The following is a 13,153-nucleotide window of genomic DNA, read 5'->3' on the forward strand; positions in this document are numbered from 1 at the left end:
TAGCAGACTTTGAGTAGCCAAAATGTTTCATAGTGGTACCATTTTATACTCAGACCAGAAACACCCAAAGTTCCAACTGTTCCATATCCTTAACGAAACCTGATATGTCTGCCTTTTGGATTTAGTCATTCTGGCAGGTATACAGTGGTATTGCACCGATTTAAATTTGCACTGCCCTGATTACTAGGGGAGGAGAAGGCTATTTTCTTACATTCTTTTTTTTTTTTTTTACTTTTAAATGCAGAGATTTGTCTTTAAATATCTTTGCCCATCTATTATCCCAAATGTATCACCAACGTCACCTTTCTAACATTCTTTATGCTAGTTAACAAGCCACCATTTTCCTTGAGAAAATAGTTTCCTGGAGTTCCTTATGCTGGTGACAAGACCTCCAGGTGTCGATGGGAGATAAGAGAGCACATGCACTTGTGGTAGGCTTCTGGAAAAACACTATGCGATCAGCTGTCTGTCGCTAGAGGAGGGATTCCTGATGGGCACAGCCGTTCCATTCTTCAGGTCTTGCTTACAAACAATGAGGCTAGAGTAAGAGGAAAGTAAGAAAGAGACTTCATAATATGACATCTAAGCCTTCTTTCCACCCCCATCTCTCTGCGGCTGTAAGTGCTATGACAATGCACGTCACGTGGCTCAGTCCTCTCATCACATGGGGATCTTTAGACCACTGCTCACCCAAGCACTGGACTCTATTCAGGTACAAGGAGATGGAGAAGGGGCAAGGTACTCATTGATCCTATGAGAAATCTGTTAGACTGGCAGGTTTTCAGTTCCAGGGCACAGCCGCCCAGACAGGCTTTCCTGAAGCGGTTCTGGAGCCATCTAGGCCTCGCCAGGAGACAGCGTTCCTCTTCCTGGAACAGACCTACCAGCGCTGGGCATTCTCTCCTGGAATGTGGCTAGCGGTGGGGAGAGAGGTTCCGAACCAGGGATGCTGATCAGCCAGTGACTTTTCCTATAGCTTCAAAGTGATTTGTGCAGTATATAGATTTGGGAGGATGAGTTCCCTCATCTCCGGGACTTTGGAGCTGTCTCTTCTGGGCTACCAGGCAAGGGAGGTGTAGGCTGGTCAGATTGCATTCAGTGCAATGCTTGGAGAGGTCCTCTGAACTCTCTGGAATGGCTCCTTTTGTTTCTTCTGACTTTTATGTAAATTAATAAGACAAGCTGGCAAGAGGTTTGCTTTTCCTTGGTCACTTACCTAGAAACTTACCAGCATCAAGGGAGGAAAATATGTGATGTATACAACTTTCCTGTTGGGGTGGATCCGGGGGTCCTTTTCCTACATCTCCAGGCAGGCAGGCGACATTGCTAAGGGGAAACCGAGAGTACATTCAGGATGACATGCCATAGTCATTGGAGGGCTCACAAGGAAGCACCACCCTTACCCCTGAGGATGACAGATGGCAAAACTGCAAATATTTCCACAACTTGGAAGGAAGACAAAGTTGTGGCTAATTGAAAGTTGTGGTATACTCCAGAGCGTACTTAGGAGTTTCAAATATGCTTGAAAAATCTGTGTCAGAGAAGGAAGAGGAGGAGCCTTGCAGAACCAGCAGCGTGACATGAATGGAGTGGCCAAAAAGGAACACTCCAGAACAAAGGAGGAACCGGAGAGCCCAGGAGCCACCATGGTAGCCACGAACATTGGCTGAGCAGGGGAGGTGGGCACGCGGTAAAGCTCAGAGCCCCAGTGACCAGTCATGCTCCGGGACCAGCCTGCAAGGGGCCCCAGTCTTGAAGGAGTTTCCTGGACTCCAAAAGCCTGAAGTTCTGAGCGACCGGCCAGAACCTGAGTCCTGATGAGGCTTGAATGGGCACTGGCTTCAAGAAGATTCGGTGTTTGCTTTGCTAGAAAAATAAGAATGAGGGTGCTGCCTGCTTTGCTTGCCCAAATTCCAGCACTCCCAGGCCGACTGCGTGCTTTCGCTCTGCGCCCAGACAGCCCAGAGCCACATCTGATCTACTCAGGCCCCCTCCATCTCGATGGTGGTAGTCCCAGAAGCACAGAGGTGAGGCTGGGTGGGCCAGTACGGCCATTTGCATCCTTTGTGCATATTCTTCTCTTTTAATGTTTATTTATTTTTGAGAGAGAGAGAGAGAGAGAGGAAGCGGGGAGGGGCAGAGAGAGAGAGGGAGACACAGAATCCAAAGTAGGCTCCAGGCTCTGAGCTGTCAGCACAGAGCCGGGTGCAGGGTTCGAACCCACGAACCGCAAGATCATGACCTGAGTCGAAGTCAGACACTGAACTGACTGAGCCACCCAGGCGCCCCTCCTTTGTGCAGCTTCAAAGGGAAGGGGAAAGCCGAAACCGTGCCTAGGTTTCAGATTTGGAATCCCTAATGTACAAAAGGCACAAAGCTTCATTGGTGCCACGCTGCCACTCCCAAAGAAGATAAAGAAATGCTCATTGGAGCCGAGAAATAAGATTTAACGCCATTGTATTTATTAGGTTCTGAAACAATACACATTCACATCCTTTTGAATACAGTACATTTGGCACAATAATGTTTACAATGAAATAACACTAATGAATGGCAAGAGATTAAAATTACATCCAGAAAGGAAAAAAATGTACAAATAAAGCATCACAATACAAAAAAACCCCTAAAATTGAGTACATTTTATATTTAGCCAGAATTATTTTGCACATAATTTAAAAAGAGGTAATTTTTTAGCCTTCTTTTTTTTTTTTTTTAAAGCAAGAATGCATTTTTTTCACCTTTGGAGGAAAAAACGATGTTTCCACTTCACAAAGTCCATAATGAGAGAACACAGGAGAACAGCTATCCTTCATATATTTTTTGGCATTTTTTTTTGCACTCAAGAGCTGGATAGATTAGAAAGAAATGTAATAGTGTGTCCGCTTCCTAAGCCTTGTGAAAATTGAAATGAAACAGTGAATACTCGAGGAACACACAAGCTTTTTTCTATAGACGACATGGGATTTGAACCCGCCTGTGAGAGAACTGATCAGCTCCGGCCCCAAGCAGGAGGCATCCCAGCCAGCCCAGCTTCGGTGCTGGAAGGGGGCATCTCTGGGCCAGGCACCCCGCGAATGACTGCCTGGAGCTGCCGGGTGGAATGTATTACTTGACTCTGCAGCCAAAATGCCAGTTGTCCTGTAGGAAGGGCCCGAGCCCTGCTGACATGGGAACGCCACTGGGGCCTTGAAGCAGGCCGCTCGTCTTGCAGGTAGAGCTTGCTTGGCTGTTCCAGGTTCATCGTGGTGAAGGAAGCAGAGGAGAAACAGAGCAGTAGTGATGCAGGAGTATGATGGGCAGTATTGTCACGTCTTCTTAAAAACTGAGATGATGCCACCGTGAAGATGTTTCTGTGCTTGTACTCAACTCCGGAAGATAGTCTCTCCCCCAGTACGTCAAGTTACCGAAGAGAAATTAAGTTAATCTGTTCTTCTTCACTTCACTGGTATGCCAAACACACAAACTGATAGAGTAATAGTATTTCTAAGTATCATAAGAACGGATCATAACTACACCTGAGTTTTTCAAAAATAAAAACAAAAGGAAACTGAATGTCATCCTTAGTAATAACAAAGGCTACGGCCAACCAGATGCAAATATGGACACCAACCTTCTATGGGCTCGAGCTGGTCACCGTCCAAGCTTCGAAACCACCATCGAAAACATTCCTTTCGCTTCCCCATCCCTCTCAGGGCATAATAGAGCACAGGAGAACTGTATATGAGATTTAATGTAGCTTACTATATGTTTACGTCTTTTGAGATAAACCAAAATGAAATAAACAATACAAAGGACTCCTCCCCATCCTTGAAAAAGAAACACACCTTATCTCTTGGTAACTTGAACCAATACGCTTACAGAGTATTGCACCTGGACATTATTATAATTATTCTTTCATAGACTAAAGTTTTATAATATGCCTGAACATGCAGCAGTTGATACCTCTAAGTTCAATGAATTAATTCCACAGGCCTTGCAGCAAACACTATATACAAAAATCTCAAATGTACAAAAGGCAAAAAGCTTCATTAGTGCCACTTTGCCACTCACACGTATCTATATTTAGGGGCAGCTGGGAAATCCGCGTGCAACAGTTGGAATGGATTCCATTCCCTGCTAAAATCAGTTCGGTAAAATAGATAATCAAATAACCTCCGGGAAACATATACACAAAGCCACAGAGAACCCTTGGAAATCAAAGAATGTAACACTGTTAGCATATCTACAGGAGGTAACATCACATCCATGAAATAGTGTCCCACACGAGTTGCCATTTGCATGTCACACAGAAACAAAACTCCGAGCACGTCTCGCCACATTGGCAGTTTGCAGATAAGTTGCTGTTCCGTCTCTGGATTCCCTCCGCATAACCCACGTTTAGCCTCATTCGGCTGCTCCGAAAGCAGAGATTTCATATTTAACTTTACATGTTTAACGTCTAAAAAACACAACACAGCAGTACTACCAATTCTTCGTAGAAGTGCGCAAAAGTAACACACCGTTGCAGGAAATAAATAGAGCGTATGCTGGGAACTCAGAACGAAACTGGAAAGAGAATTTGGGAGTGAGTTTTCCTAGAACCTCAGGGTCTTGGCCATTGCTGCGGTGGCCTCTGTGTTCAGGCAGAATTTGAAGAATGAGGAGCATTACTTGTTTTCTTCTCTCTCAATTCATCCAGCCCCCATGTGCCACAAACCACAAAAACGTTAACAGCCTAAACCCTGGACAGTTGGTTTCTCATTGTATAATAGCCCTTTAATATCTACCTGCGTTAATATTGGAATTTATATCATTTGGCCGATTAGAAAGCCAATTTGGTGATATATTCTTCAAATGTTAACCGAGTTCAAAATCCGATTTCTTTTTCTACAAAGAGTGATTTCTTTCACGAGACACATGCTCTCACAACTTTGGCATGCCCAAGAGCTACAACCGAAGCAAGCCAGCGCTGGCCATTCTGCCGAACACGGGCAGCCAACTCATGCATCTCGCGGTGTGCCTCCACCATAGCGCGCCTCGAGGGCACCCACCCCCATGCCAAAGAAGCACCTGTCTCTCCTGGACAGAAGGGCGGAGGGCGGCAGGCTCTCAAAAGTGGGAGCCTCAGAACCGAGGCTCTCAGAAGTGAGAGTGATCGAACCCCTATGTCCAATAGCACGGCCAGGCCCTTCTTGTTTGCTTTTCTTGTTGCTCTTTGAAGTAAAAGAACCGAAGCTGCCTCGCTGCCTCGCTGCCAGCAGCCCCCGAGGAGGGGAAACGGGCTTGCCAACAGACCAAACACGCAGTGTGTCCAGCCGACCGCTGACCCCATGCGATTCTGCATCACTGGTGAGACAAGAACCAAGAGTGCCTTCTGGTCCCCAGGTGGAAGAGGGAGGAGCCCGCCTGGGGTGAGGGAACACAATAAATAGAGGGTAGACGAGGGACTGGGGCTCTGGAGAACAGGAGAGGCAGTTCAAGGCCTTCTGAGCCTCCAGAAATAGGACTCTTCTCGGCACCCTTTCCTGCAGCGTCACCAAACTCCACCTGGAACAGCTTCTCAGGGCATCAGGTCTTCGCCAAAGTAGGAGAAGCCTTTGAATTCCTCCTGGTTGATCTGCTTCACGATTGCTTCATCCACGAGCGTGAGGACGGGCTCTTCCCGGGTAAAGTCTTGGTCAAAGTTATTGACGTCTCTTTTGGTTTTCTGTGAGAAGAAAAGAGAAAGCACTGACTCCAGGCTGACCTTCCTCCCGGGGCCCCCCCACAGGGAGTGGGCATCACACCGACCAGCCTCTCACCAAAGCAGGCCTCTAGCTACTGAGAGAAGACACGGGGCTGCTCCAATGAGGTCACGACGGATGGCCCCAGGACCAGGAGGTGGCAGAGGACTTGGAAAGGAAGAATGAGTCCAGGTGAGAGGGAAGAAGGGGTGAGAGGGTATGATGGAAAAGCAGGGAAGTGGGATTCCCACAGACTGCCGTGTGGGGGTGGAGCACGCGTGTTTGGGAGCGTGGGATGCATAGCTCTCATCCCGTACTCCCCCTGCTAATCTAACCCTCTGGCTCCATCGAGACCTCCATCCCTGTGACCTGGGGAACAAACTTGAATCTCTCTCCCATGGAGTCTCCAGTGGTCTTTCTTGTCTCCAGGTAGACCTCCATAACCTTGCCAGGTCTGCTCCATATGACCTCTTCTAAGTAGGAGGATGAGTGGAGTGGGGGCAGGGGACCGTCTTCTGGGAAGCCTGCCTTGATCCCTACCTGCATCCACCACGAACCCTATTTTGTGCTCCTACATTCTTTCCATGATTACACTCAACATGCTGACTTGCAACGAATTGTGGCTATTTGCCTTGACCAAGAGCTCCTTAAAGGCAGGGGCCTTGTCTTACTCAACCTTGGGTTCCCTACAGTAAGCATCTACTGAATGAATGGCCATGTGGAAGAACCCGCCACTGCACTGACTCCCCAGCCCCGAAGGACCCATACCCAGTTAGAGGCTCAAGTTCCCGAAATAGGGCTTATGGTCCATGGGGGATGGAGAGCAGCAAACAAACAAATCCTGGCTTTTGGAGAAAAATCTGGAAGTGTAAATAATATTCTCTCTGCCTTTCAGGACTTCCAGTTGATCTGGGAGCCAGTACTACTGTCTAGAACACATGCTGCAATAGTTAGAAAAACTTCCATGGAGAAGTCGAGACTTGGCTGGGACCTGAAGAATGAATTACGGTTGTGTTGGCAGAGAGGGGAAGAAGTCACCTCGGCAGGGAGAGGTGGGACAAAGATGGTGGGTGGGGAGGTGGGAACACGGAAGATGTAGAACAGGGTTCACTGAGTTGCCCGGGGTGGAGTCCAGCATGGGGATGGAGGGAGGCAGAGTGAGTCCGACTGCGGAGGCCTTCAACGCCCGCCCCCCTCGCCCTGCACTACATGGCACAATGCCCAGAGGATTGAAGGAGCTCTGGCAATACCCTTTCAGGTGCTGATTAACTGGTGTTACCCAGGATTAGTGACCTGGATGATGGAATAAATCTTGTGGAAAGATTAGCATTATTATTTGTAGGAGGAATATTAATTAATATAAGCTTTGTTCTGTGGAAGCTAGTAACCTAAAAGATGTTAATAATACTCTATGAAAAAGGTGGTTTAGAGACAAAGCTATTTTTGCACCCTGCTCTTGGAGGTTTGCCACATACAGTGGCAAATTAAAGGCTCTGAGATGTCATAGGGTCAAGAAACCTGGTTCACTTTGTTTAGAACAGCCTTCCTCAAACTTGACATGAAAATTTCTTTTTCCTGAATAGCTTTTTTAAAAAATTTAATTATTTTGAGAGAGAGAGAGAGAGTGCACATGTGCAGGGAAAGGGCAGAAAGAAAGAGAGAGAGAGAGAGAGAGAGAGAGACAGACAGACAGAGAGACCGAGAGAGAGAATCCCAAGCAGATTCTGTGCTGTCAGCACAGAGCCTGACTCGAGTCTCAATCCCATGAACCGTGAGATCATGACTGGAGCCGAAATCGAGAGTGAGACGCTCAACCGACTGAGGCCCCCCCACCCCACCTCAGGCACCCCTTTCCTGAATAGCTTAACATCCGTCTCAGATGCAGAGTTCTGCAGGACACGGTTTGGGAACTGTGGTTTTATAGTTTATAAAGCACCTGCCCATTTGTTTCCTTATTTGATCCTTAGAACAGGCAGATACTATTACCCTGATTTTACAGATGGAGACACTGTGGCTCAAAGAGATTTGGTAACCAGGGTCACCCAACTAGTTAAGAGCAGAGTTGGATTCAAATCCAGATCCCTGCATGATGCTGCTTGCATAGAATGTCTAGAAAGCTGGACACTGGAGAAATGGAAAGACGTGGCAAGGATCAAAGTCCACCCGGAGACATTCAGGCCAGACTGCTAGGCCTGGAGCCAGAAGGGCTTGCCAGTGGGTGAGTGCGGCAGGAGAAGCTGTGGGTCGGGGTGAGAGTGGGTAACCTGTACTGGGCGAGCTTGGCTGGGGGGAGGGGGCATGTGTTCAGACCATCCCAGGCTGAGATCAGAATCAGGAGGATAGCACACAGCAGGGATGACTGGATCTTTCGGCCACATCAGTCCTGCTTCGTGTATTTTCTCTGGGCTTGAGCTGCATAGTTGAGTGGGTCTCGGACACCTCAGAAGGGAGACAGAAGAGAGATACAGAAAATCCAAGGGATGGAAACAGGACCTGAAGGATGTGTGTGTTGCCCTTGGGATGAGGAACGTTGAGAAATCTGGAACTGCTCGGGCACTGGCCTTCCCTGTATGCTTACTTGTTTATGCTTCACCTTTTCAGTCATTAGTGTCCATGGAAACTGGCTTCATTGCCTGAGGTCGGCTGAGCATAGTGACGGAGCTAGATTCCACAGGACGTCTGAATTTCATCACTCACTGACTGTGTACCAGGCAACCAGGTTCGGTCAGCACAGCAAGGGATGTCCTTCCCAGAGGACCTCTAGCTCCATTTCATGCTATTTTGGGGCACCACCAAGTCAGCTTTGGGCTCTCCAGGGGTCACAGAATCATGGGTGGCATTTCAGTGAATGGGTGCCATTCTTTAAGAGCTCTAGAGAAAGACATACTTGCCTTGCTCGCCCCCTTATCCAAACTGGCCCAGGCCCTGCTTTCCTTGGAAACATTTTGAATGCAGGTCAGTTACTCATTTCCAATTCAAGAAGCCAAGATCCCCACTATGTGCAATTCCTGACCATTAACCTTAGAGACTTGAGAAGTTTTCCAAAGCAAATATCTCTGGGAAACACCACTCCCTATTAACAGCACGTAGACAGCATAGCATCCTCAATGTGGAGGGGATTGGGCATTATATCCTTTATTCACCGATTTTATTCTTTGAAAAGCTGGGGCCTCCCTGTGAGTGAGCATAAGACTCAACTCCAAGGTTCAGATGGACAACCCCCCAGAGACATTCCCCGTTGACCTAGATCCTCAGTCTTCCCATATGCCTCCCCTAGAGTCTAAATGTTAGACTCTTAGCCCACAGTGTGGAGCCTGAGAGGTGACCCTGGGACCTCTTCAGTCTTTATCTCCTTCATGAAGCCCATCCTACATGCTTGTCCCACACTTAGCGGGGCGACACGGAGGAGGACAGAGAGCACTAGCTGACCTCTTATCTTGGTACTGCCCCTTCCTGGCTATATGACACTGTGAGGTCACTCTCTGAGATTTAGTTTTTTCATCTGTAAAATGGGGGTAGTGACAGGCACTCTATAGATTGCCTTGAGGACTCAATGAGACATCAGATGTTAGGTGCCTCAGTGCAGACTCCAACATGTAATGGGCACCCAATAAATGCACCTCCAAGTCTTAGCAACTGTGTGCCACGGGCACACATCATAGACAGCTTGGTTGCTACCCAACACAGTCTGTGTGACCTACCCATTGATGCCATGAGCTTCTCGAAGGAGGGACTGAGTCTTACGTTTATCTGTATGCCTCCAAATGCTGAATGAGTGCAGAGCTAGGGTCTACCTGAACATCCCAGTGCTTTGTCCAGAGATTGAGATTCTTCCAATGGCACCTGACTGCCCTTGGGAAAAGTCCCAGGGTCTTACAGTCCTCTACTTCTAAGGTCCTTCAGGGTCTTATCCCCACATAGCTCCCCACTGCTTCTGGGCCCTGCTGGACCATGAGGTTCTCTGGACTCACTGGCTTCCCCTGACTCCAAGCCTGTGCCTGGAACCCCCTCTCCCACCCCTGCCTCTGTCCCATGTCCTCATCACCCAGCTGAATTGCTCACCCTTCCCAACCAGGCTTAGATGGCCTTCCTTCAAGCAGCCTTCCTGTCCTTCCACCCCTCTTATGGGTGCTCCATCATCTCTCTCTTTTTTTGTTTTTTATGAAAGAGAGAGCAAGAGAGTGAGTAAGTGCACTAAAGCAGGAAAGAAGGGCAGAGGGAGAGATAGAATCCTAAGCAGGCTCCACGCTCAGCACGGAGCCCGACACAGGTCTGAATCCTACGACACTGGGATCACGACCTGAGCAGAAACCAAGAGTCAGATGCTCAACCGACTGCGCCACCCAGGAGCCCTCTCCTGCCTTATCACAGCCCTGATCACACACATCCTCCTCCTTTCCACTAATCTGTGAGTTTGTTGGGGATGGGAACTGGGTTGAACTCACATCCCATCCCCATCCTAGTGCACTGCCTGGCACACAGTGAGTGCTCAATAAATAGCTGCTGAGAAATGAGTGAATGTACTGCTCTTGCTTCTACTGTATCCAGAGCCAGGTAAGTGCTCTGGCTTCAGGACCACTGGCAGCTGTTCTACCAGATGGGCTTTTCACGTCAGGGGGGGGGGGCAGGTGACGTGGTGAGATGGCTGAGGTCTGATCTGTGAGGGGCCTAGCGAGGGGCAGCCCAGAGAAACAGGCAGACTTAGGCCTACTTCATGGGGTTTCCTCTCTGAGCAGCAGTCAGCTTGGGGCACTGGGGTTCCCTGATTGCTGGCAGGAGACCAACACAAACAGGTTCAACCAGGGTTTGGGAAAATTCCATCAAAGACAGATGGGCTAAGGGGACTTTATGACACTAACCCTTGTGGCTGATGTTAGAGGAAAATGACACTCCCCTTCCCTCTGGCATCCCTTCCGAGAGAGAGATAAGGTCTGGGATTTGAGAGGTCCGGGGCTGACTCTGGGGCAAGGGCCTACCTTTGGTATCTCCAACGGGGGAGTGAGGTAGGTTATGGAAACAGTTACAGGTCCCTCCAGATCCTTTTGAGAAACTGCAACTGAGAAGCAGAGCCACTGGGCCTGCCTTATAAATCACCGGAGGCAGCCGAGGGCTTGGGGGATCAGCCGGCTGTGGTAGTGCTTGGATCGCAGCACGGACATGGGCAGGCGGCCTGAATGCCTGCTTCCTGTCTGGCTGGCGCAATTCTTTCTCTCACTGTACTGAAGTCATAAACACCAGCTTTCAGAAGAGCCAGCGATTTCTGCTTCTGTCTTCATCTGATTACGAGATCAACAGATGACTTTGTTCTGAAGCACCGAGAAAACTCCCTAATCTCACCAGCTGGGGCATGGGGCTGGCTTTCATGTGGCTACCTCGCTGGTCCCTGCCCACACCTCTTTACCTCTTCCGGGCATGACGAGAGCACAGGTTGTGGTCACTCTGATCCACGCACACAATCAGAATGGGGGAGGGGGGAACATGCTGTCTCCACACAGTCTCCAAAATGCCAGCTTTTTTTGGTCTTGGGCCCACATCAGGTTCCGAGTCCCTCTTCGGAGTTCCCTGACAGCCACCTTACCCAATCTCACCCTCCTCCCAGCTCCCACAGCACTTTCTGGATCATGCATTTGGCCCCTTCTAAAATGCTATGTGTGTCACAGCCTCCTCTCAGATACCTTAAGACACCTAGGGCACAGCAGATGATGTGCAAATATTCATTTGCTTGAAATAATTTCATTCACCAGAGCAGTCAAACCCCAAATTCCTCCTAGCTTTGAAATGTCAAAATTCTCGCCTAAGCTCCACTTGGCTCTTTTACATACTTGAAAACAAAAGGCAAGACTTTAAATAATTAGAATGCTTGCTCTCTATTAAACAAATCTTTGTAGACACATATCTATTCATTATACCCCCACATTGTAAATAACAGCGTATACGTGTGTATGTTAATGCACCCATGCTTACTACATGTGAAGTTAAATGAAACAAAGGATGTAAAACTGCATAACGCCTTGCCTGGCAAAAATGAGGGCTGGAACAGAATTTCAAGTTAACGATCATTTACCTAGAAATTGCTCCAAACATAACCTTCCATTCCTTTCTTCCCCTCTTGATCTTGTTAACCGAGACTTGGTCACACTTCGGGATTTTCTTTATAGAAATCAGAGCCAGATGTACGGGCTCCCCTGGCACTCGGCCGCCCATGGAGCTTTTATGGCACCTATCCTGCCCTGAGCCCTCAGTGGCTCCCTCCTTTTTAAAATCCACCTCCTTCTTAGCATGTAGTGGCCACAGCTGACCTTTCCACTCCTGACTCTGGCCTGAGCAATGCCAAGTGCTGTGGCATGACCTTCTACTTGGTAGGAACCCTCAAGTTAATCCGATGCCTAGTTCCATTTCTCAGGGAGCTGTGATAAATCAATGATGCTCTTCGTGTTACCTATCCAGTGAGTGTGACCCTATTATGGGTTGAACTGCATCTCCCAAAAAAGAGATGTTAAATTCCTAAGCTCTGGTATCTCAGAATGTGACCTTATTTGGACATAAGGTCCATGCAGATGTCATCCAGTTGAGATGCAGTCATGAGGGTGGGCCCTCACCCAGTGTAACTGGGGTCCTTACAAGAAAGGGAAGTTTGAACAGTGACAGACCTGCACAGAGGGAAGCCCACGTGCAGAGACATGGAGAATGTCACCTGAAGAACGGAGATGTTGCCACAAGCCAAGGAATGTCTGGAGCCACCTGAAGCTGACAGAGGCAAGGGAGGACTCTCCCCACCACCTCTAGGCTGTGGGGGCGCCAAGGCCCTGCTGGCAGCTTGATTAAAGACTTCTCCTCCCCAGAACTGTGAGATAATAGGTTTCTGTTGTTCTAAGGCACCCCGTTTACGACACTTTGTTTGGGCAGCCCTAGGCAACTGATACAAATGTCAATCTTCTGAAATAGATTGTTTTGAATCAGATGTAATCCTTTGCATTTGACTCTGATTTCTTCTTACTTTGGTGCTTATTTCCAGCTTGTTGAGATAGTCATAAATAATGATTTTGTAACTTACTTCTCTGATCTCAGTCTGTTACCAACAAAGTAGGGATAATAAATATGCCTAGCTTGCTGAGGGCTCTATGAGAGCATATAAGCAAAGCTCATGTAAACGTGAAAATACTATGGGAATATAATGTTAATTCTATCATCCATCTTGTCTGCTATATCCTTCAACTCTGTGTCATCCTAAAATATGACTGGCATGCCTCCCATTACTCCAGTAAGACATGTATAAAAATACCATGTAAGGCAGGCTCAGGCTTGGACCCTTCTGGCCTGCCCTCTACAAACAGCCCTCTTGCAAAGCCAACATCCAGGCACCCCAGCAGACTTTGGGGGCATTATGGTTAAATCCACTGTGAATTGACCAGACAAGGTCACTTTTTAAAAAATGTTTATTTATTTTTGAG

At 48.1% G+C, this 13,153-nt stretch overlaps 1 protein-coding gene across 3 annotated transcripts in view; it reads right to left on the reverse strand.

The window, feature by feature from the left end:
* Positions 1 to 2,440: 2,440 nt before the first annotated feature.
* The window catches only part of PRKCE (protein kinase C epsilon), a 503,885-nt gene continuing 493,172 nt past the window's right edge, over positions 2,441 to 13,153 (reverse strand). For all 3 annotated transcript variants that reach the window (XM_025932829.2, XM_086701184.1, XM_086701183.1), the window contains one exon: positions 2,441 to 5,686. In XM_025932829.2, the coding sequence (XP_025788614.1) occupies positions 5,540 to 5,686 (147 nt within the window). In that variant the 3' untranslated portion in view covers positions 2,441 to 5,539. The remainder of the gene's footprint in view (positions 5,687 to 13,153) is intronic.

The sequence above is a fragment of the Puma concolor genome, chromosome A3 (genome assembly GCF_028749965.1).
Source record: "Puma concolor isolate L17-30 chromosome A3, mPumCon1.1.hap2, whole genome shotgun sequence".
NCBI lineage: Eukaryota > Metazoa > Chordata > Mammalia > Carnivora > Felidae > Puma > Puma concolor.